The sequence below is a fragment of the Lepidothrix coronata genome, unplaced genomic scaffold (assembly GCF_001604755.1).
Source record: "Lepidothrix coronata isolate B3197 unplaced genomic scaffold, Lepidothrix_coronata-1.0 Scaffold225, whole genome shotgun sequence".
Classification (NCBI taxonomy): Eukaryota; Metazoa; Chordata; class Aves; order Passeriformes; family Pipridae; genus Lepidothrix; species Lepidothrix coronata.
The window spans coordinates 759,584-781,902 of NW_016690405.1; the positions used below are offsets into that span (position 1 = coordinate 759,584).

General features: G+C 39.4%; 1 protein-coding gene across 15 annotated transcripts in view; it reads left to right on the plus strand.

The window, feature by feature from the left end:
* DMD (dystrophin) overlaps positions 1 to 22,319 on the plus strand; it is a 799,860-nt gene that overhangs the window by 757,398 nt on the left and 20,143 nt on the right. For 9 of the 15 annotated variants that reach the window (XM_017833948.1, XM_017833947.1, XM_017833942.1 and 6 more), the window contains 7 exons: positions 452 to 563; positions 5,483 to 5,619; positions 6,395 to 6,433; positions 10,902 to 10,967; positions 12,268 to 12,333; positions 15,284 to 15,442; positions 21,849 to 22,092. In XM_017833948.1, the coding sequence (XP_017689437.1) occupies positions 452 to 563; positions 5,483 to 5,619; positions 6,395 to 6,433; positions 10,902 to 10,967; positions 12,268 to 12,333; positions 15,284 to 15,442; positions 21,849 to 22,092 (823 nt within the window). Of the gene's footprint in view, positions 1 to 451; positions 564 to 5,482; positions 5,620 to 6,394; positions 6,434 to 10,901; positions 10,968 to 12,267; positions 12,334 to 15,283; positions 15,443 to 21,843; positions 22,093 to 22,319 lie in introns of all 15 variants that reach the window. The other 6 variants (XM_017833935.1, XM_017833944.1, XM_017833946.1 and 3 more) reach the window with 4 other exon arrangements.

Genomic DNA, 22,319 nt, shown 5'->3' on the forward strand with positions numbered 1-22,319 from the left:
TGCACGGATGGAATGCTCTGCAGGAAAATTGTTTTTATAGAGGTGCTAGGAAGGACACAAGGGGGTTACCGGAGTGACTTACTTGAGAGGGCATTACTTTCTGGAATTTTCCTCCATGAGGACATTCTGTGCTAGGAATCATGATGAAGGGCAAAAGATCTGAAGTTAGTGTTATAAAAAGTGTGGTGTCGCTCGTATGTTAAAGGAGAGTGATTTTTTATAAGTCTTCACTGTTGCCCAATGTTAGAAATTTTTTTGAAGATTCAGACCTTTGACAAACATCTGAGGCAGCAGTACCTGTCCCTCAGGGGCAGAGGAGCATTCCTGGGCTTTGCACACCGTGTGACATCTCAGGGAAGAGAACTCACTAACACAGAAAACTTGACAGGCTGATATGAAGCAGTCACATACAAAGCTCTGAAGTTGTGAAATTTCTTTTATCCTCTTTCAGGTACAGAAGTTTAAAGCACTTTAACTATGACATCTGCCAAAGTTGCTTCTTCTCTGGCCGTGTTGCAAAAGGTCACAAAATGCACTATCCAATGGTGGAATACTGCACACCAGTAAGTAGCTGTTTTACTGACCCTTACTATCCCTTCTTACCTAGAAAGGAAAAACTTCATTTCCTATGCACAAGGTAATGAAGCATTTGGGTGGCTTTTCTTACTTCTCCCATATTTAAATCACTTTTTATATACTGTACATGCCAGCAATTTCTGATGCTTAGTAAAGGATATGCCAATGGTTTGAAGTAAATTGATGTTCACTATTTGTACAATTCTGTGTTGTAGTGTATTCTTGTGTGCTAGTGACTTGTTCCATGTTTAGTGCTATAGTTCACCTTATGGATCTGGCCAGAAGCCTGTGATTTGTGCAAATACTCATTCATATCTTAGGTTTCAATGTTTTCTCCATATCAATCTGTGATTTTCCTTCCTCTCCTCAACAAGTTGCCGCTTCACTTGCTTTCCCACAGAACACTGTGGTTGCATTTTCAAGTTCTTTACTATTTAGTAGTACCTTTGTATCGTATGATATCTCTTGATGGTATAAAGTAGCAGGGAAGTTCTCAAGGTAACAAGCTGGGTTTAATTTCTGGGGGCAGAAGTTTAATGCAGCGCAGTGCAGGTTTGCTGCAGTGATGGTGTGGTGAGGGTCTTCAGCCTTCTTGCACAGCTCTCAAAAGGATCATTTTTGCGTAAACATTTCTTTCATACCAGACAGCTGGCAAAGGAAATTCTGTATTCCCCTCTCAGTGTGCTCCTTTTTCTTTTTGGCCACTCCTGACCGGTGTGGAGGGGCATAAATTAGAGGCGCTCTCCAGTTATTGTTCCACCATGTAGTACGACTGAGCTTTCAGCTACCCTTGCCATTGTTTATGGTGGTCTTGAAGCAGTGCACTCTCTGGTTGGCATTTCCTGGTGAGATGGGACAATTCCTAGTTGTGTACTTTCATCTGCTGGTCAAATATAAATGGTGAAAGTAAAGCATCAAAATTATACATGGGCTACCCTTATAAAATTATATGAATGGTCTTTACATCTTCATCCAGGTAAAAAGGAATGGCCAAAATGAAGTAAAGACTCTCAGCTTTTCTTAGAGACAGAAAAGAGAAAAAAAAAATTATTCCCCTAAAATATAAAGCAAGCCAGTATTTTCGTTAGTTTTCATTTATGGATAGTTATTTACATTATCTATCAACTTCTACTGTAGCATTTCAATTGGCAGTATTTCACCTGAATCTCTGCAAAGGCACTAAAACACAATTGCTGGTGCTTTGTCAGTATTCCTTGGCTGTGGTTTTCAGTGTCGTGCCCCAGGGATTGAGGTTACTGAAAAGGGTGATTTGCCTGAACTACTGCACAAGTCAGAGGGAATTGCTGGCGCTACCCGGGCAGGTCTGAACAGACTTCTCCATTGCAGGAATTCCTAGAGCAGAATCTCATGATCTGAGTTGCAGGCAGAGTGAGCGAGCGACTGACCGCCTTGGAGCGTTCCTTCCACCTCCTTGCTGAACTGACTGCGAGTTTGCTCTGCACTTTGCCACTCTTATTTTTGCTAATAAGAAATATGGGAGATTAGTGAATGGTGCACAGAGTGCAGAAAACAGGATCTTCCAACTGTTTTCTTAACCTGTTGATGTGTTTTGAGGAAAGAGAAATGAAAAAGAGAATTATGAGACACACCCCCAGCCTGCAGCAACTCTTTGCAACACAGTGTCCGGCAGGTTTATGTTCTCCCTAAAAGTGCAGATTACTAATAGGAGAAAATGGTGGTGAACAGAAAACCTGCCATGGCATCCAGTTTGCTGGATCAGAATAAAGAACCATTCACAGCCCTCACATTTTTTTGTGAATCCTGAACTCCAGCAGCCCGTGCTAATGTGCTGTGCCTGGCTGCACCAGCAGCCAGTTGAGTTAGAGAAGGATTAACTTGAGAGTGGGGGAGGGAAGTGATTGTGACACACAGCAAGCCCCATTCTTTTTTATGTTGCTGCTATTAAAAAATATTAACCCAAATACTGGGAGATTGAACAAAACATCTACTGAAGCTATCATGTCTAGAATGTAATTGTTTCCTAAATAAATGAAAAAGGGTTTGCATATACATGCCGGAACATTTTTTCGTCTTCCTTCGGACTAATCTCTCGCCTTAAAATGCATTTTGGCAGACATAAGATATGTGATGCCTTTTTTGATACTATCTTTGCAATAGTTAGATGAGCACAGTCAAGTGTTTTGATATTTTTATTCTCCCTCCCTCTCGCTTTCAGAAATTTTCAAGCTCTGCAGTCTTTAATTCTGCTTTGATTTGAGAACTCCTGCGAAATATATGAGGAAGGTGATAACTTTTCCTCTCCCGCAAAAGGTTGAGGCAGAATAAGGGCAAGGCAGTTGCCTAAATTTTCATTTAGACAGAAAAATTGCAACAATTATTCCTGAAAGCAACACAGCTCAATTTATTGTTCAGAGATGTGACTTTTAAAGAGGTTTCAAATAAAGCATAGAAGACAACTTATAGACTGAGATGTAAATGTAGGATTATTTTTCTGTTTGGGTTTAATGAACAGTGACACATAAGCATAAAAAACACCTTGTTAGAAGGAAGCATGTCAAACTGATATACCTGTCTACAGCTAATGTTTAAAGTCAGGGCTGAGATCTGGGGTTGGGTTTGTCAAGGCACTTCTTAAACCAAACTGGGAAAAGTCAGATGGTAGTAAAGTTATTCCTATGTGAATAAAAAGAACTATTTCTTATGAAATAGTCTTGGTTTCAGAATAGTTTTGGAACATGCTCAACTCAACTGCCTATATGTTACTTTGATTTAAGACAGCTGGGATGTTGAAACCCCACTGTTTCTTCTTCATAAACCGGTTCTTCTGAGAAATTTTGTTTGGGTGATTTTACTCTGAAAATCATATGTAATAAAACATCCGTGCAGTAAATCAGAAAGTTTGGCTGCAAATAGCCTCAGTTTATCATCCTGTACACATAATAATCATCACATTTTCTTTGCCTTTCTTGTGCTCCTCAAACATTTTTTAAATGACAGTTGGATCGTATGATTGGTGCCTGATGCTTGTAGTTGTCACTAGAAGACGTGTTTTCTTCTTGGGATTCTTGTGATACCAGATAGGTCAGAATATTTCTGTGTAAACACAGTGTTTTATTGTGTGGTTGTCATGCATAAGGTTCGGGGGAGTGAGGGGGGGAATAACAGTCCTAGGAAGGTTGAAGCAAGGAATATTTTATTGTTAGCCATACCTGAAAACACTTAATCAAAATTACAGTCAAATACAATAAAAAGTGTTCACAACACTGAAAATAGGCAAGGCAGGAATAAATGGTTATAAATGCCACAGGTGAACAAACTGGACAGAAAGCTGTGCTTAATCCATTTATACCAAGACTAAATATTAAAAGTTTTTCTCTGTTTCCAGCTGATGTGCTCTGTGTGGTCTACTGATGACATTGCAGATGGAATTCAGCAGAGGGAATTCCCTCCTGAGGGGGTGGGGGGGGCAGAACATCACCTCAGTGAATCCCCTTTCCAGAGTCCTCTAAGTGGTCTGGCCACACTTAATCCCTCCCTTCCCCAAATGTCTTTAATTCTGACATATTAAGGAAGTGGCACTTAGTATTATCAAACATTATCTCAGTTTCTTGAAAATACAGATGTATTGGCTTGTAGATTCTGTTGTGTCACTTCTCTACCAGTTATATTTACACTGAATTTTTCTGCCAGACAGACTTTGCAGCTTTACATGAAGCTCGTAGGTGTCATAAGTACAGGGATAATATTTGTCTTTTCTGTTAATGCTTTTCAGTCTTTCTTCAGATTATTTTTCAGGGCATCCTTAATTTTTCTACCAGGGCAGTTCTTAAAAATCTATATGTCTGTGTTTGAGCAGCTCTGTCAGGGTTGGCTTGACTGATAGGTATCAGAACCTCCTTCCACTCTAAGTAGAAGGCATAGAACTCATTAAAAATGTCAGAAAGATTAACTTTTCCCTCCTTTCTTTCCTTTAAAGTAGATACACTAGAGAAGCAATGTTGTTATGTGGGTCAAGAAGAACTTAATTTACTGTAAAAGAACAGTATTTCAGGGTCTAGTTTCTGCAAGGTAGAGAGAAGGGAGTGCAGCCTGACTAAGGTAATTGAAGTCTTACATTAAAATTCATCAGAAAATTGCCTGACTCTTCATCAGGCTCTCAATAAGTCTTACATCTTCCCAGCAGACATCCTTTGAACTCTTTCTGGCTCGTTCTGGTCTTTAGGAAACTAATTCCGCTTTGCACTCCTCTGCTGGTCTCTACAGCAGCAAGGAAAGCTGCTGCAGACAAGGGAGTAGAATACTTCATCCAAAATGTGGTCTCCTTGGAGTATTGATCTTAAATGCCTGATAGCTTCAGATGGAACAGGTGCAGGAAGAAACAACTGATCTAAGAGCTTTCAGCAGCTCTCACCTGCTTTTTGTTTCTCTTTGATCAAAATACTAGTGGCAGAGCAGGCTGAGAAGGGAGACTAGAAACAAAACGTACCAGGAGACTTTTGTGGACTGACAAGTCCATGAGATGTGTTAAGAGTCGGGATCCAGCCAGTGAAGCACCAGACTGGACACATGAACTGGCCGTGTGTCCTCCCCTACAGCCATTTTAGTGCTGAACGAAAAGCAGAGAGTCCCTGGAGCCAGGTGAGGAAATGACAAATTCTTGTCTAATGATTATCTTGAGATCACTGAAGGTGAGGCATGAGCCAGTCAGGGAGTTTTGGAGCTTCTTCCCTTTTCCTCCTTCCTTCCTGCTAGCAGTGTGGCTGTGTAAGGTGATAGACAAAATTCGCAGTTCTGGGGCTTGAGCCATTGGCGGCTCTGCTTTGTGTGACCACAGCTCTTCCAAGTGACCCAGCAAAGGAAGAGGCAACTGAAAAACAGTGATAACCTCATGAAAGATGATTTCATTGTGATTTGTGGCTTTCAGACAACTTCAGGAGAAGACGTCCGTGACTTTGCCAAGGTACTAAAAAACAAATTTCGAACAAAAAGATATTTTGCAAAGCACCCACGAATGGGCTACCTGCCTGTGCAAACTGTCTTGGAGGGAGACAACATGGAAACGTGAGTAGCTCTGAAGTATCTAAATAGCAATTCATTTGGTACACTATTTGAGCTCCCCAGCTGGTGCCAACTCCTTTCACTTCCTAAATGCATAAAGCCTCTTTATGTCTTTCATTTCTGTTTACCTTGGCTGGCAGGAAAACACAAGCTGGGCTTCCAGTTGCCATTGCCTTTATCTGCTTTCACCTGTCCTTATGCAACAACTTCAGCTTCAGTTAGTAAAAGAAAAATACTCGTGATCTTACTGACAGTCTTATGAACGTCTGAATTTGATACGCAATTTGGAGACTAATGATATCTTCATTAAATTTTTATTTTCTTCCAAATGGGTATCTTTGCTTGGTTTTATTTTTTTAATTAGGCTACTGTGTCTGTGAGCTTCCCAGATGATTTCTTCTTTTTTTCAGCCTATAAATTTAGTCTTATTAAATGACTTTGAAGACTTTTGTGGGGAAAAAAAGCAATAATGATGCACATGGAGAAATCAATGTGTTAACCCCATTCCCTTTGGTTTTTTTACCAGTTTATTCAGTTGTTTAATGGCAATTGCACACAGCTTGTTCTCGCTCTCTTTTTCTTTCTCTTTTTAAATTTTAAATTTCAATTTTTTTCCCTCACTTTTTGGTTGGTTGCTCTTCACAGCCATTCGTGTTGGTCTGTTGGATTTCTGCTTTTTAGTTGTTGTGATTTTTTTTTCTTTTAAACCTTTCTGTGATTATTTTGCTGCTGAGTTTCTTCTGCCTCTCTCTTCACCTCCTCATTTTTTGTCTTGCAGTCCTGTTACTCTGATCAACTTCTGGCCAGTAGATTCTGCGTGAGTACTTTTGCTGAAGTGTGCTGCTGCTGCTACTGCTGCTGCGCTCCCTCACTTTTTTATTTTTTTTGGTTTCTTTGTTTAGTTTTACATATGATCATTTTTCCTTCTTTCTTTATGACTGTTTCCTTTGATGCGCTCTGAAGGAATGTTTTGATCCCAAAAGAGTAGAATGGGATAAATCCTGGAATTTCCAGCAATCACGGATTGTGTACTGTGTACTCTTTCTGGAGTGTGTATTTTCGTCGAATTAACAGGGATTTTGTGCAGACCTACTAATGCTTATGAACGTTTGTCATTTAAAAGCCTGTGTTTCTGAACAAGTGTTGATCCCTCTGAATGTATACTGAATCTTTTTGAAGGACAGAGTTTGAACTTGATGGATTTAATTCAGTTTCAGGAATGACATCATTTTGTAGATAAAGCTGTAATTTGGTTTTAAGTGCAACTGCACACACTCGCACACTCAAGTGCCCCAGTTAATCCGAAGCTCACTGGGTATTTTATTAGTCTTTTAGATACAATCAGATTTGTGAAGGCAGGTTGAAATGGGGAAATGTTCACTGTATTTTTTCAGAAGTTAAAAAAAGCAGGGTTTTCCAGCTCTGAAACAGATTTTCTTTCTTGCACCACTCCTGCACGTGCATTGTCTTACTGTTGTAGTAATAGCCTTAGCAGAAACTAAAGATATATATACTTGCCATTGTGGCATTTGCTACTTCATGTGTTACATGGATGATTCTAGAATAATGTTAAATAAGCATTAATTTTAATTTACATATTGATAACTAATGAGAAAGTAATAAATAGAATTTTATATATTTCTATATGGTGAAATGTATATGGCTTGCACCTCCATTGAATTTTTTGTAGAATAAACAAGAGTGAAATGTATACATTGGAATACTGATTTATAATTTTCATTTGGAGCACAAACCATTGGGAGGTCAAGAAATGCTCTACGTCTAGGAAATTTAAGCAACAAAAGCACATCCAGCACAGCAAACCTTATATAGTTGAGGATTCACCCACAGAAAAGGCCAAAAGGCTGGAGCCAGACTGAAATAGATTGGCTTTGAGCTTCAGTATGCACTTTAGCTTTAAATGCAACTGGGGATCTATGTTTCTTAACCTCTAAAACAATTGCAAAGTTAAAAGTAACACTTAGAGAAAACTTGGATCATATGGAAATAACACTGCTATGTCTGACATAACATGAAACTTAACTGTCATAACATGCTTAATTCTAGTTACTTACAGTAATAACCTCATGGTATGCCTACACCAATGGCTTCACATCCCAGGTTTGGTGGTGTGTACTACAGGGAGTTTAACTCCTCTGTGATACTTAAGAAAACTTGAGAGAAATACTGAGAAGCAGGATTTGTACAGAGGGGTTGCACCTTTTGTCAGACCATATTAGGTATCTTCCAGAGCACAGTCCTTTCGTCTGGTGTGACAAGAAAGCAGAAAAATAAGAAACGAATAGTGGCTGGAAAGAAGTGCTCTTTATTTTGTTTTGCTAACTTTGTTCCTTTCCCTCGTGCTGTAGCACTTGGCTTACAACTCAAGTTACTAAGTTACCCAGGTTTAAAGCTGTTTCTTGGTTACAGGGCTAATTCCAGCTTCAGGAATCAAACCAGTTATCATAAAACTTTCCTCTGATTTCTACTCTTGTGCCTTTTTCTGGTGCTCTCATGCCAGCTTTCTGGTTATCTTTGAAGCACTTCGGAACAGCATCACCTGGCAGCACTCAGCAATGCTAGTGCTATCCTGAAATCAACATATGGTATACATGGAACTGTTTATAAATAGATAGTTTGGGGGTTTTGTTGGAATTTAGTGGTTCTGACTGCTTATTATGCAGTATTTTGCACAGATACTCTGCTTTCCAGGCATTAAAGGGACAACTCACAAGTTGTGAGAATTTGTGTCTTTTTACTCGAAGGGTGATTGTCAGTGATACAAATACATTTTACTTGATTCTGCACTTTCAAGAAGCATTAACTAAAATTCTGAACAGCAAAGAAAAGTGCCCTTGTCCTGCCAGCCAGATCTCTGGGGGTGCAGGGGATTGCAGGAGGTGGTATTTGCCACTTGGTCACCACTTGACTTGACTAGAATTCCCAGGCTGTTCCTGCAGAGGCCAGCTTGAGCAATGAAGCTGTGGAGCCCTTGTAAAAGGGATGGTTATCTTGGCTAAATATTGGCTGTGTCACTCAGCCTTCGTGCTGACTGCTGGAGCTGATTAGGTGTGCTGGGTATGTGTGCTCAGAGAGGAAGGACTCTGAGCTCTAGTGCAGGTGGTCACTAAGAGTATGTACAGTGCAGCACAGTTGTTCTCAGGCTTGCTCAGATACTGGCAAAAGTTTACCTCTGAGCAGCTGAATTTGACACAAAGCAGTGTTTCTCTAACAAGTTTGCTTTCTTGAGCAAACTTTTTAAAAACCGTTTGAGGTAGATCTCCATTGCGGTATGTTCTGAAGTGGAGACAAACCTGGAAATGTAGCCTCACCCCCTGCCTGCAGCCAGCAGAGAGAATCACCTTCAGGAATTTACACAACATTGGGTTGTCTTAAAAAAAAAATATATATATAGCATAACTTGGTCACTTCTGAAGTTGAAGCATAGTTTCAAGGCAGCAAGGATGTGTTCATGCAGTCAGGCCTGTCTTCATTGCCCAGTAGGTCCCAACCAAGTGCTGTCCATTCCTTCATGCTGGTACAAATACATATGCAATGCCAGTGTGAAAGGGACTAAGAGAATGATGCAGCTCAAAACTATAACTACTTTTAAGACAGATTTCCTAGTCTGTGCACAGTATTAGCAGCAACATTTGTGTATATGTTGAAAATAAGACCTTTCATTGATGGTACCAATTTAGACCAGCTTAATATCTGCTGTATGACAAACAAAAAAATTAAAATAGCATCAGTTTATGGGAAAATCATTGTTATCTTGCTCCATAATCCACTGCTCTAAAGAAATTGCATCCTTTCCCCCTCCCTTCCCTTCAGTGTACATGTTCTTACACAAAATAGGATATCCAATTGCAGAGAAGCCACTGGCCATCCAAGCAAATCTCTGCTGCACTGAGGAACTCTGTGAACTGAGTATTTATCCTCTGGTGTGCTGCAGTAATGTTTGAATATGTGCTGGGTAAAAGCACAGTTTGAGGCCAAAGCACATTTCAGACAAAGTGAGATTTGTGATACTTGGCCATGTCTTGAAGAGGAAAAGCTTTGCTGTCCTGTGAGAAGAGACATTAATGATGATGAATTTTGTGTATCCAGCATACGGCTCTATGAATTCAGGACCCTGAACTAGAGCCCTTTGCAGGCTGATTAGAAACCTGGAGCTGACCAGTCTAGATTTATGGCAGGATTGTCAAACTCCTAACATGGGAGCGTTACAAATCAGAAGATTATTATAGTTTTGATTTATAACCAGTAACTACAAAGCTCACCCAGTTATGCAATGCAGTTGCCACTGTTGGGCACCCCCAACCTGAATCACAGTTTCCAACAGTATAAAGTGGGGCAAAACTCCTCCCTCAGTCCGGAGTTCCAGAAGGAGAGTCGGCAGAGATGGAATAAAGAGCAGTTGAAATTTAGCTAAAATGTGAAAATTGCCATACAGTTTGTGAAGCTGCATCATTTTTTGTTATTTCAGCACATCCTGATAAGTGTAAAAGGGCAAAATCTCACATGGCAGCAAAGGGTGCTCTCTGAACTGTATAGGCAATGTTGACGTTTTCCAGAGTTGAGGCTGTAAGAAACAATGTTCTGATGAGAAAAGTCCCATGAATTGTTTTCATGCACAAAAAAAGTGAAGAGGACCTCATACCATCTGATTTGTCAGGCAGAAACTCCAAAATAATTGACAGTGTCCCCCTGTATAACACACTGATCTACAGTTCGAATGGCAACTGGAAAGACACAAGGCAAAATCGTCAGTGCCTGCAGTGTGTTATTAAAGGCTCATTTCAGACATTCTATGTTTCTTGTATTAACTTCTAGCTGCTCGTGGAGTAATCCTTAAAGGCTCTTTTAAGTGTGATGTGCTGGAAGCAGGCACTGGAGCAGGGCGGGAGGTAGAGGAGAGGTTCCCAGCAGGACTTTGGCAGCTGGTGCAGGGCTGCATGTGAAGCAGAATAGCCAATGAAGGAGGCAGGTGCGAAGGGTAAAGCAGGGTGAAAGCTCTTCCTTTGGAAAAGGTTTCTTCGGGAGTTGGTGTGAAGAAGAGTCGTGACAGCAGACGGATTGCAAAATGGTCAGAATCCCTGGTGTGGTACCACGGAACATTGCACCGATGGCTCGAGGAGGCACACACAGCGCCTGGAGTTAAAACTTGCTGTTTATCGAACATAGCATAAGGCATAGAGATGTGAGAGTATAGGCATAGCTAAGTGTCTTTTTACTTTTAAAGGGGTATTGTTTGTGATTAATCAGTGTTTTCTGCCTTATAGGCCTGCCTCGTCCCCTCAGCTCTCACACGATGATACTCATTCACGCATTGAACATTATGCTAGCAGGTATGAGACCAGCTGGATGTTAGGCAGATCTTTCTGTAAAAAATAATTAAAAGAAAAAAAAACCCAAGGGCTAGCAGCTACCTGAGCACTTCTTAAAGAACACAGAATTTGGGGGTTTGCTTTCCAGGCTCTGGGATGCAGAGCATTGTCTTTGGTTGCTACTAACCAGCCTGTCCTAACCTGCATGCCAGAGCACTTGTGTGGTCAGAAGTGGCCTTTAGGTTCTGTGGGGTCATCATTAAGCTGGGCACTCAGTTACTGACTTTTTAATAGGAACTTTTAATAGCAATAGGACAAGGGGTAATGTTTTAAACTAAAAGAGTGTAGATTCAGACTAAATATAAGGAAGAAACTTTTACAATGAGGGTAGCGAGGCACTGGAGCAGGTTCTCCAGAGAGGTGGTGAATGCCCCATCCCTCGAAACATTCAGGGTGAGATTGGATGGGGCTCTGAGCCTCCTGGTCTAGTTGAAGATGTCCTTGCTCATGGCAGGGGGGTTGGACTTGATGACCTTTAAAAGTCCCTTCCAACCCAAACCATTCTATGATTCTGCATAGGGTTTTGTTTTTCATAAGGACCGTGGTGTAATTGAACAAATGAGAATAGCAAAACCCTCCAAAGTCTTATATGAATCTCAAGTGTCATTATAATGTTAAGTAATTCATCTCATGAAATACCACAAACAGGATTTTTCCTTGATTTGGAGGATTAAAGTAGTGTTATATCGCTGCTTTAGTTCACTTCTCTGCTTTCATACTGCTCTTAAGAATCAAGAAGTGGGTCAATTGTGCAAAAATGAAAATGTTTTTCCACCAAGCAAGTAAATTCTGCAAGGTATTTTCATTGAGGTAATGAAAAATGGTTATTCCAGCCTCCTCTTTCTCTCCCCCAATATCACTTAATCAGGAGAGGTGTTTCTGAATTGTGCAGGACGTTTAGGAGGGGCTGAGTGTGAAAACTACTGAGAAATGATCATTAGTTCTGATGATGATATTGCCAGGTAGAAAGCAATTTGTGTAATCCCCTGGCATCTTAAGGCTTTTCTTTGATTGTGGAATTAATTAAGAGGAGTGGAATATAAACTTAGATGTGAGTTTAGCCAGGTCACTGTAACAAACAAACAATCCTTTGCGATAGCTTATTGCAAAACTTTTTGGTAATCAACAGTGAGTGTAAATTAATTTGAGTTTCAAATTCATCAAAAACATCACGCTCTTTAATTCTTTCCAGAATGTTAGAGCAGATGAAGTTTCTGGAAAACATAATTGGTTTTAATGAGTCTTGTTTATTTTTCCACAGGCTAGCAGAAATGGAGAACACCAATGGTTCTTATCTAAATGACAGTATTTCACCTAATGAGAGCATGTAAGTAGGCTGTTTTACTGGTTTTGACATGTATTTTCTTGGGAAGGTTATTAACTTGTAATGAAATTTTGTAGTGCTGAATTTGCATGGCCAGGTACCACATGTGGTTCAATTTAACAATGATCTTATGTCCTTTCAATTTGTATCATAGTGCCTAGATTTATGGCTTATAGCTTAATACCAAATTTATACAACAGATTATTGATACCTTCAAAATTAAAATTACTAATTTCCTTCAAAAAATTACTGATGTATTCAGCAAATAGTTTCCTTATTACTAGGAAAAAGTACTCATCATCTGATGTTTTTTAAGGACAAATATAAAAAGAAAACCCTTTTATCTGTATTCAAGGTTAGTCATGGTTAAATTGCTGTAAGCTAGAAAATGCTGATGTGGGCAAAGTGTCATTCCAAACATTACTGAGGCTAAACAGAAATCTTTAGTTTACAAATACCTGAAATACACTTCAAGTGTAAGCCAGGAGGGACTCATCCTCACTGTGAAATATTAGAAGTAGTAAACTGTAAGTTGGACAGATCTCTGACAAGTACAATTCATTGTACTACTTCAAATGAAAGATCAGAAGTAAAAATTTTAAATTTTGAAAAGTAGTTAAATCTAATGTAACACCTTTTTGTGGTTTTCTGACATGGTAATATATTCCTCCACTGATGATATTCTTGATCTTGTTTATTCTCGGAATGAAAGGACATAGAACTAGGAAACTAACTGTGAATAATGTTTCTGAAGACAGGATAGAAGTACCTAAGTCATTGGCATGTTTGAAAATTCAGACAGAATCTAAATTTGTAGCATTCCTTTAAAGCACAGTACTCTGGGAAGTTTTCATTCACTTAATCTGCGATTCCAAATCAGGATTTAAAGAGGTTGATTCTGAGCCCATGAGATGTTCTTGGATAGTGATAAAGCTGTTTCTTTGTTTCAAAATAGTTTCTCTCTTGACTTGGTAGGATTGTTGTCTGCCAGTTTTGAAAGAAAATCCCCTGCAGGACCAAATACATTGTTCTAATATATTGGTCAAAAAGGGGAAAGTTAAAATGACCCCACAAAACTGATATATATGTAATGTCAGTATAGTTTTATGCAGTTAATGAAAATCGTTTCCAAGTTGTATGTTAATTTTTTATTGTTATGAATAGTAGTAATGCTATCTATAGTAGGTGAAATTTTGTGTTGTCCACTGAAATATTTCAATGTCCTTGTCACACAAGTCTTGTGTACGCAGTACCTCTTGTATTACACTTTGGTCTTACTGTTCAGTTCAGTCTTTGATTAATTAGAGGTTGTATTAGTACGATTCAGTTAGCAAGTTAAGCAATGACTATTCCGTTTATTACTCAGTTTGTACAATTAAAATGAGAACATATCTGTACATTTTGAATTTTGGAAGAAATATTATCCAGATAGATACAAATTGCAGCAAAATTAAAGCTTACCATGAATTTACAACTGTAATTCTTTCAGTTTTGTATGTCAGGTTATGCTGGAGTATTATTTGTTGCCATTCTTACAGGGTTTGGACTAATGAGTGCAGGTAGGGTGATAGATGGAGACAAGGAAGGTGGGAAACAAAAACATAGCACATATATATATATATATATATATATATATAAATCACAAAACATTTCCTTATGTAGTGTCAATGCAATTATGTATAAAAAATATGTGCAGGCTGAAAATCACAGAAAAAGAGTATGCTTGTAAAGTGACATTATATTGCAATAGTTATGCCACTTCTTCGCTGTTAATTCACTTAAGATCCCTAAGAGTATTTATAAATGCAAAGCAGTGGTTTGAAGGAAAGCACAGTTGAAGCATCTCATGAAAAGTATAAATTTAGGAACTGGCAAGCATTTCCTTCTGTGAAAAATTAATACTTCTCTTTTATGAACTCATGTTAATGTGCTCTATATTGCTTTGGCACTCCTGCAGTCATAAAATGGCATCATTAACATTTTCAGGAACAAATGGAAACAAGGAAAATTATAATTTTTTGACAATAACAGCTGTTCAAAATGCCTGTTAAATTCTGGTCTAGAAACATAACAGAAAAAAACTAGACTGAATTATTTTGTTAGACAAAATTTCCAACAGCGGTGTCATTTTTAATGTCCCTGTCTTGTAGTGTTAAGAGAAACTTTTCATGGTTTCTCACAGTTAATGCTGGTGCTAGTTGCATAGCTTAGGGCCTGGATGCATCTCCTTAGCACCTAAATCACGCCTAAAACAATCCATGTAATTCTGGGAAGTGATCAGGGTCTTCAGAATTGCATTTACTTTTCTCTTCTGGAGATGTTTCTGTTTCAAATGCCAGACAGCTTCAGGAGCAGTAGAAATAAAGAAAGAGATCATACATGGGATATTTGTATTCTGACAGTATACGTCACTTTTAATTTTAAAAAGAAACCCATCTGAGTGAAAAATAGCATATTTTTTTAGACTAGTTCAATTTTTTTTTTGTTTACCTCATGTACAATTTTATAGAGAAAAAAAGATAAATACAGCATGCATTTATTACATAAGGAGAGTTTGTAGGTACAGAAATAAATGCATTGCCTTTGCTTGAATGACCCTTCCACGACACAGATCAAGCAGCAGAGGTTAGCTTTTTTTTTCAAGCAAGTTCATATTGAAGTTAGGCAGAAGAGGAAAGCTGAGGTTGTCAGCTGTTGCAAACTTGGCTTTAAATATCTGAGAAGCAGAGGAGGAGAAAGGTGGACTCTGCAGAGAAGGAAAATTGCCAGAGACTAAGTGAAACAGGTCAGCAGATTTTGCTTTAAGGTACATTGCTCTGCTGTTGGTTACAAAGAGTTCAGCAAATCTCTTTATAAGAAATGAAAGACTGGGAGTGAATCATCTCCTCATATTCACTGTGAAGTTAAAAAGAAGGAAGGGAACAGCATGTTTTATCCTTTCTCTCTTTTCCAGCGATGATGAACACTTGTTAATCCAGCACTACTGCCAAAGTCTGAACCAGGAGTCCCCACTGAGCCAGCCCCGAAGCCCTGCCCAGATCCTGATTTCTCTGGAGAGTGAGGAAAGAGGAGAACTGGAGAGAATCCTCGCAGACCTGGAGGAGGAAAACAGGTGGGTTACACCACCAGATGCTGCATTTGAAGTAAAATATCTGTGAAATAATTACACTGTACAGTTATATGGAATTCAGTTTGGTAGTATTAGTAGGGATAAAATTAGTTATAAGTTTGCATTTTCTCCCAACAAATAAATACTTTCAAAGTCGGTAAAAGTTGGGTTCTCTTTTCTTTTTATTTGTTTGATGTTGCTTTTTGCCATTTCTTTAGTCTTTCAATACCAAGTTTAATTTACTTATAATTTCAAATTTAACTGAAGTTATCTTCATTAATCACCATAAAAAACCCCAACCGGATACTTAAGGCATCACAACACTGCAGTCCTCTTTCTAGAGTAGATTTGTAATTGCAGCTGCTAACTACCAAAATCAGACTGTAAGATAGAAATCATGTAGTTCTACAAAAAAACATGGGTTTGTTTGACTTCTATCTTCAGCTTTTACAATACAGTCTAGAGGCCTTTTTCTTGCTCCTTTTTTCTTGCTTCTTTAAGAGCTAGGTACTTCTGTTTACATTGAGGGTTTAATGCAGTAGTCATTTACCTCAGGCATGTCAAGGAAATAATGCAAGAGTTGGCAGTGTCATAGATCTTCTCTCCATGTATAAGTCTTCTTTGGATGGTACTAATCAATTACAGTGGTTCCATCACAGACTTCTTATCAGAAGGATTTGGGAAAATGTAGAGGATCTGTAGGCATCAAGGACGAGGAAAGTGTTCCACACAGAAAGCTGTAGTAAACACAGCTCTTGCTCACTGAACAGCAGTGAGATTTTGTTTGAAACATGCCACAAACTTCCCACTGCATAGCACATAAAGCCCAAGTGGAGGAAAATCCATATTTTGACATATCTGGTAACTAGTATAATACAGATAATAAGATAGCTTAGTTTTCAGGAGATGAGTGCTATTTTTTCAACAGCATTATGTGGTGAATCATGGAAGAAGAAAAAACATAATGCTTTTCTGTCTGTATAAAAAATAAGCTGCCTACCAGAAAAGAGGATGACTTTTAAAGCAGCCTAGTATTAGATTAGAAAGGTAGCATATGAAAACTTAGTGTAACATGGAGCTAGATAGCTAAATGGGCTAAAAAGTCCTTTTCAGGGTGCCTTGAATTTCAGCATGGGCTTTATTTAATATAGCAGCTGCTGATGAGGAATAACATGGTAAAAGATCTCTGACAGGAATTACACCTTAAAAATACCTGATTTGAAGTTTGCCAATCCTGGATTAAACAAGAGCTCTAGACTGTAAGCTTGGTTATAGCCTCATTTGTACTGCTGGAGGCACAGTTATGGAGGTGATGCCACCACAGGCAACCTCACCTTTTACAGGTGCTTCAGTTCTCAATACAGCAGGAACAGAGAGGTCTGTTTCTGTGGGAGTGTGGAGGTCACACTGCTGTGATTTTCATTGATTATGACAAAATCATGACTTTTGTCTCTGCAAACTGCTATAAATAACTTGTACTTAAAAAGTAACGTAGCTGCTGAAAAGCGAACAAGTTCTTGTTGTCCTGATAGCTTGTCACAGCCAGATATCTGTGATTTTGTGGATTAAACACTGGTTCCTGTTCAGAAAAATAAGCTATTCAGACAGGGTCAGTCAGGAGCCATTCATGTAACTTACTTACATTTAAAAAAACCAGTCTTGTCCCTTTAGATTTCTATTTTCTAGTCATTCTCCTCCTTTGAGTTTGTGCTAACCTTTTTTGGTGGTTGCCAAAGGCTTTTGATAATGAAGATTTAGCTCTCTCTGCTGTACCTTGTAAGAGTCAGCACATGCAGTCACTTCTCAGCAGCTCCTGGGAAAGCTGCATCAAGTACCAACAAGAAGCAATACTGTGATATTCAGAACACTTCATGTCATTTCTCTTTTTCTTCCACTCTCCACACTTTCCTGCTTTTCAAAAAAGCCCTTCTCTGTTTTGCTTCATCTCTTTTGAGCTGCTTATTGAATTGACCTCCATTTGGATTTCAGCTGCAGTTTCTCGTCTCCAAATATTTCCATCTTGACTTGTTACTTAAATAAAAAAGACTCTTTGAAATTGTAATTCTGAGGTTTTGCTTTTGGACAGTTTAAAAAGCTCTGTTGCCTATTTTGAACTCTTCTGAAATGGCATTATCTGACTTATAAACTAACCTAGCTGTGACATGGTTCTGACTGGGGGTTTTGTCAGTTCCAAGGACCTCTTGTTAGACATTCATTATTTATCTGCTAGCATTTTAAGACCTTGGTGCTTCTGTAGGTTGTAAGTATGACTTCATTAAATAATTTATGCCTAAGATTTGACTGCTAAATAATTTACATTTGTTAAAATGTGAGCATTTTAGAGAATATTTTCAATTGCTGAAAATGTTTCATTTGAGTTTTAGGCCTTCAGGCTTATGCTGAGTTTTGCATCACATAGCATGTTGTGATAAGAGCGTTTCTTGTGTATTCAATAGACCAAAGGTAATCTTGTTATGGAAGCCATTATTATTATATTGCAATAGAAAAGAAAAATCTAATTATAAAGCCCTCTCAAAAACATTTCAAGAATTCCTTGCGTGAATGTATTTCAGAGACAGTGAAGACAGAATTTTATTGTCCATCTAAAGCACTACATTCCATAGGTTAAGGGGTAGAATAGGTAGTACTGACTAGGATGTACTGCACTAGCATTAAAAAGAAAGCATGTGGTTTGTAGTGACAGAGACTCAGAACTTTTTGCAAAGAATTAAAATACTTTCCTACTATTTTAAGGACTAAAGAAAGAGAATGTTTCCTAATATGTTAATTGAATCAAGGTCACTGACATACTTCTGTAAGAGAGAAACTTCTCTTGTGTTCTCTTTTCCTCCCAGCTCTTAGCTGTCTTGTAACAAGAACTAAGTAAATGAGATCTCCAACCAGAGCTATTTACCTTTCCTTTGCTTTCCTGACTTGCACTGGGAACACATTGGGCTGTGTGCCTCCAGAGCAGCACTGACATCCCGAATCTCAAAGCTTCCCTGTTTTGGTGTAGCTATGGAATTCCTTCAAATCTGAAGACTGATGAATGGCCTCCTCAAATAAGTTCCTTCTGTATAGTTGCCAATAGCGAGAAGGTGATGCGAGAAAGTGATGCATTTCTAAACATGCTGTGGCTCCTTTTGGTATTTGTTTTGGCATTGAAGAAGGGGAACTAGATCCTCTGAGTGTGAAGCCTCATGAGTAAACATTGTCATCCTAGTGAGGGAAGGGGGTAGGTGATTCAGTTACCAGCTTTGTCTGTTTCCTCAGACCACTGATTTTCTGTAGGGAGATGAGAAATAACAAGAATTCACAAATTCTCAATTGCCTCTGAGAGGACTACTCAGCAAGTGGGGTCCACGAGGATTTCCGCCACCAGGCAATTAATGCTGCCAGTGATAGATGTGATTAATAATTCATGAGCTCTTTACTACCCAGCTCTTTACAGTTGCATAAATCAAGGTTACACTGCATGCTTCCTCTGTTATTTTGCTTCATGAATGCCTCAAAGAGTTGCAGGCATCGTAAATGGAATATACGTGTTGGGTTTTTTTAATATTCTCTCACTGGAGAGGGGTTCATTTTCACAGTGATCAGAAGATGCGACAGCATTGTTTGTTTGTCACAGCCAGATGTAGAAGTCACCCAGCCTGAGCTATAGTGGAGGGAGGCTGGGTTTCCAAGTACTGCCCATGATTGCTCAGTTGTATTCATTTAGAGAGGATTATGTTTTTATCTCCCCTTTCTCTTATGTCCCATTTTATGCTGAAAGTGTCAGAGGGCACCTTTCCTCCAGACACTGAGAGCTGTGGGCAGTACTTTGGATGCCTCACTCACAGCAGCAGTCCTTTTTCACCACACAGGTTAAAACTGTTCAGAGGTAGGAGTAAAAGCTAATTGTTCTCTCTTAGGATTTTCTTACAGTAGGTTCAGAATTCTTTTATTATTTTCCAGCTTTTTGTCCCCTTTGTTAATCATCATTGCTGTGTGTTTAGATCCCAGTTATTATATTATTTATCATCTGCACTCTGCATCACTCCTATGGCTCTGAAGCTATGATGCATCTCAGTTCTCTGGACTAAGCACTGTGCAGCTGGACTGAAAAGGTGCAGCTGGAAAACTCACTGATACAGGTGCACTGGGCAAGCCCACAGACATCCTTCAAAATGACATTCCTTTGTTCCAAAAATATTACAGCATTTAATTACAGAACTCTCAAATTCAGACATACCTCTGCTTAGATAATATGCAGTATCCTTTACATTACTCTTTTTAAACTATTTTTTTATCAGACATGAGGGCATTTTTATCTGAATTACTCCCCAGTTCTTACTTGTATTTCAGTACCATAGTTGCTGGAAGGACTTCTCTACATTGATAGAGGTGATAATGGTAGATTTCTTTGTAACAAGGTATCTGATTATGTTGTAAGTATGACCAAGTGCATTTATTTAGTTGCCCTAAGGGTGATGTTTTATCTTTTGCTTTACAGCACTTCAAACTTTTGAGTCTGCTGTTTATAGACTATTGCCTGTATCGTACATCTGGGAAATTCCTCATGGGATAGTGATAGCCACTATCTACAGGCTTTGTGAAAAACACGCTTAATGATCAATCCTGTATAAGCTTTAGTCAGCAATAAGGCTGTGTGTGATACTCTTGTCATGTTCATTCCTATTCCCTTTTGTATTTTTATTAATTATTCACCAGTGTGTTCAGCAAGAAGTATCAGAAGACATTAAGTCATGCGGAAGTCATAACTTGTATGACTATATCCAGTATAGCTAGCCCTTCTTTTTTTTCCAGATAATTTTCATGGACTCGTTAAAAAAATTACTTCATTTGAACAAACCCTATTCATAGTGTGGGTTTTAGAGAAGGAAATCTTGAATTTTTGAACAATCTGAAGTTAAGTACGATCATCCCCTTTTTCTAACCTTTTAAAACTTCTGCAGAGGAGGGATCGTGTAGGTCAGACATCCCTTAGAGATGTTTTGGGGACTGCCACAGTCCCAGGTTCAGACTCGTCCATTATGCAGCTGCTGAGGAGCACGGGGACATTTGAAGAACAGTCAGTAGCTTGTCCTTGGCATTGCTTTCTCACCCATGTGAATTGATGCATACTGCTTTAGTTCTTTTCTTGGTCACAACAGCGTACCTTTAGAAGTGCTTCAGAGTTTAATGAAGTTTACTGGGAGGTTTCTGAGGTGCTATTAAGCTTCCAGACCAAACTGTCAAGTGTGCATTGTGGTTTGCAGGCAGAACTGGCAAAAGGTGCCTTTTCTCACAACCTCAAATAAGAGCGAGTTGGAAAAATTAAAATCTGGGTCACTGCTTGTGATGAGTAAGCAGTTACCAGAGCATTGAGCTGCTTTTTCCCCTCTGGGAAGCTGTAGAGGAACATCACAGCAACAAAATCCCAGTGCAGTTTGTTAGGCCTCCCTTGCTTATGAAGTTTCTGCTACAAGTTACTATTTTTGCAGCTTTGGACTGTGTTATCCCTAACAAGGTTTCACTTTCTTACCTTATGTCCTCTTCCTGCTTGTTAGATTTTTTTTTTTTATGTGGACTACTATAGATCATATTAATCTATGGAGTGTTTTACTGGAGGAAAAATTGGATCTTTACAGAATGAAAGAAAAAGCTTAGCAGTGCCATAAAGTTACAGTAGACTGCATCACTCCCAGCAGTACATTCCAAATGAAGATGGAAATTATAGCCCCAAAAGTTAGTGCAGTTTGATTTAACAGGCTGGCTCTCTGATTTGTCTTTTTCTCATCTTAAGTTGATAATTTTAGCCGTAGGCTGGAAGTGCAGTTGCAGGTATGAAGAGGAGAAGAGTGATGTGACCTGACTGACGACAGCAGAGTTCTGTGTTTTCTGTTCTTTTTGTGTGGCTGCCTCTCTGAGCTTTCTCATCTGTAAAACAGATAGGCTGGCCAGGTGGCACCCACTTTGGTTAGTGTTTGTGAAGTGCTTTGATCACTCAAAGTCCTCTTTTAGCACTAATTACTCCTCGAGTGTAGTCACGCGTGAAAGTGAACAGGGGCAGTCCGACTTCTGCTAGGAAGGATAAGGCGCGGGAAGTGGAGGGAGGGCTGAGCCCAGAACACACTGTACCCGGGCTGCTGGAGGGTGTCTGGAGTCCAGCCAGCCTTCTGGTGCTGCAGAGAGAGCCTTTAGGCAATGTTTCATCGCAGGTCTGTACAATACCAGATCCATGCAGATCTGCAAGGTGTAAGCCCATGTGTGTGGATTGAGCAGAAGGAAAGGCAGGTGGTGCAGGTGAGCCTCTGCCCCCCGGGAATTAAACACATCACACCACACGAGAGGAGGTGCCTTGTGATCCTCTGCACCTGCCTGTTCGGCTTCATAAAGCTTTGGCCTCCTTGTCACTTCCCAACAGAAACCTGCAAGCAGAGTATGACCGTCTGAAGCAGCAGCATGACCACAAAGGACTGTCTCCACTGCCGTCCCCGCCGGAGATGATGCCGGTCTCTCCGCAAAGCCCCCGGGATGCTGAGCTCATTGCAGAAGCCAAGCTGCTTCGCCAGCACAAGGGCCGCCTGGAAGCCAGGATGCAGATCCTGGAGGATCACAACAAACAGCTGGAATCACAGCTGCACAGGCTGAGGCAGCTGCTGGAGCAGGTGAGTCCTCAGGCATTTCTTCTAGGTCTCTGTAGAGTCATTCTCCAAATGTGAAGCATTATCAATAACAACATACCAAGAAATCCTATCTGTTTGGGCTAGTCAGAGAAAAATATTAAATTGTTCTACAGGCTGCAAGTGAGAATGTGAAATGAGGTTTCAGTGTTCTTATTTAGTCTTCTTTCTTGTTCTGTTCAGAATTCAAATCCATTGGTTGCATGGATATA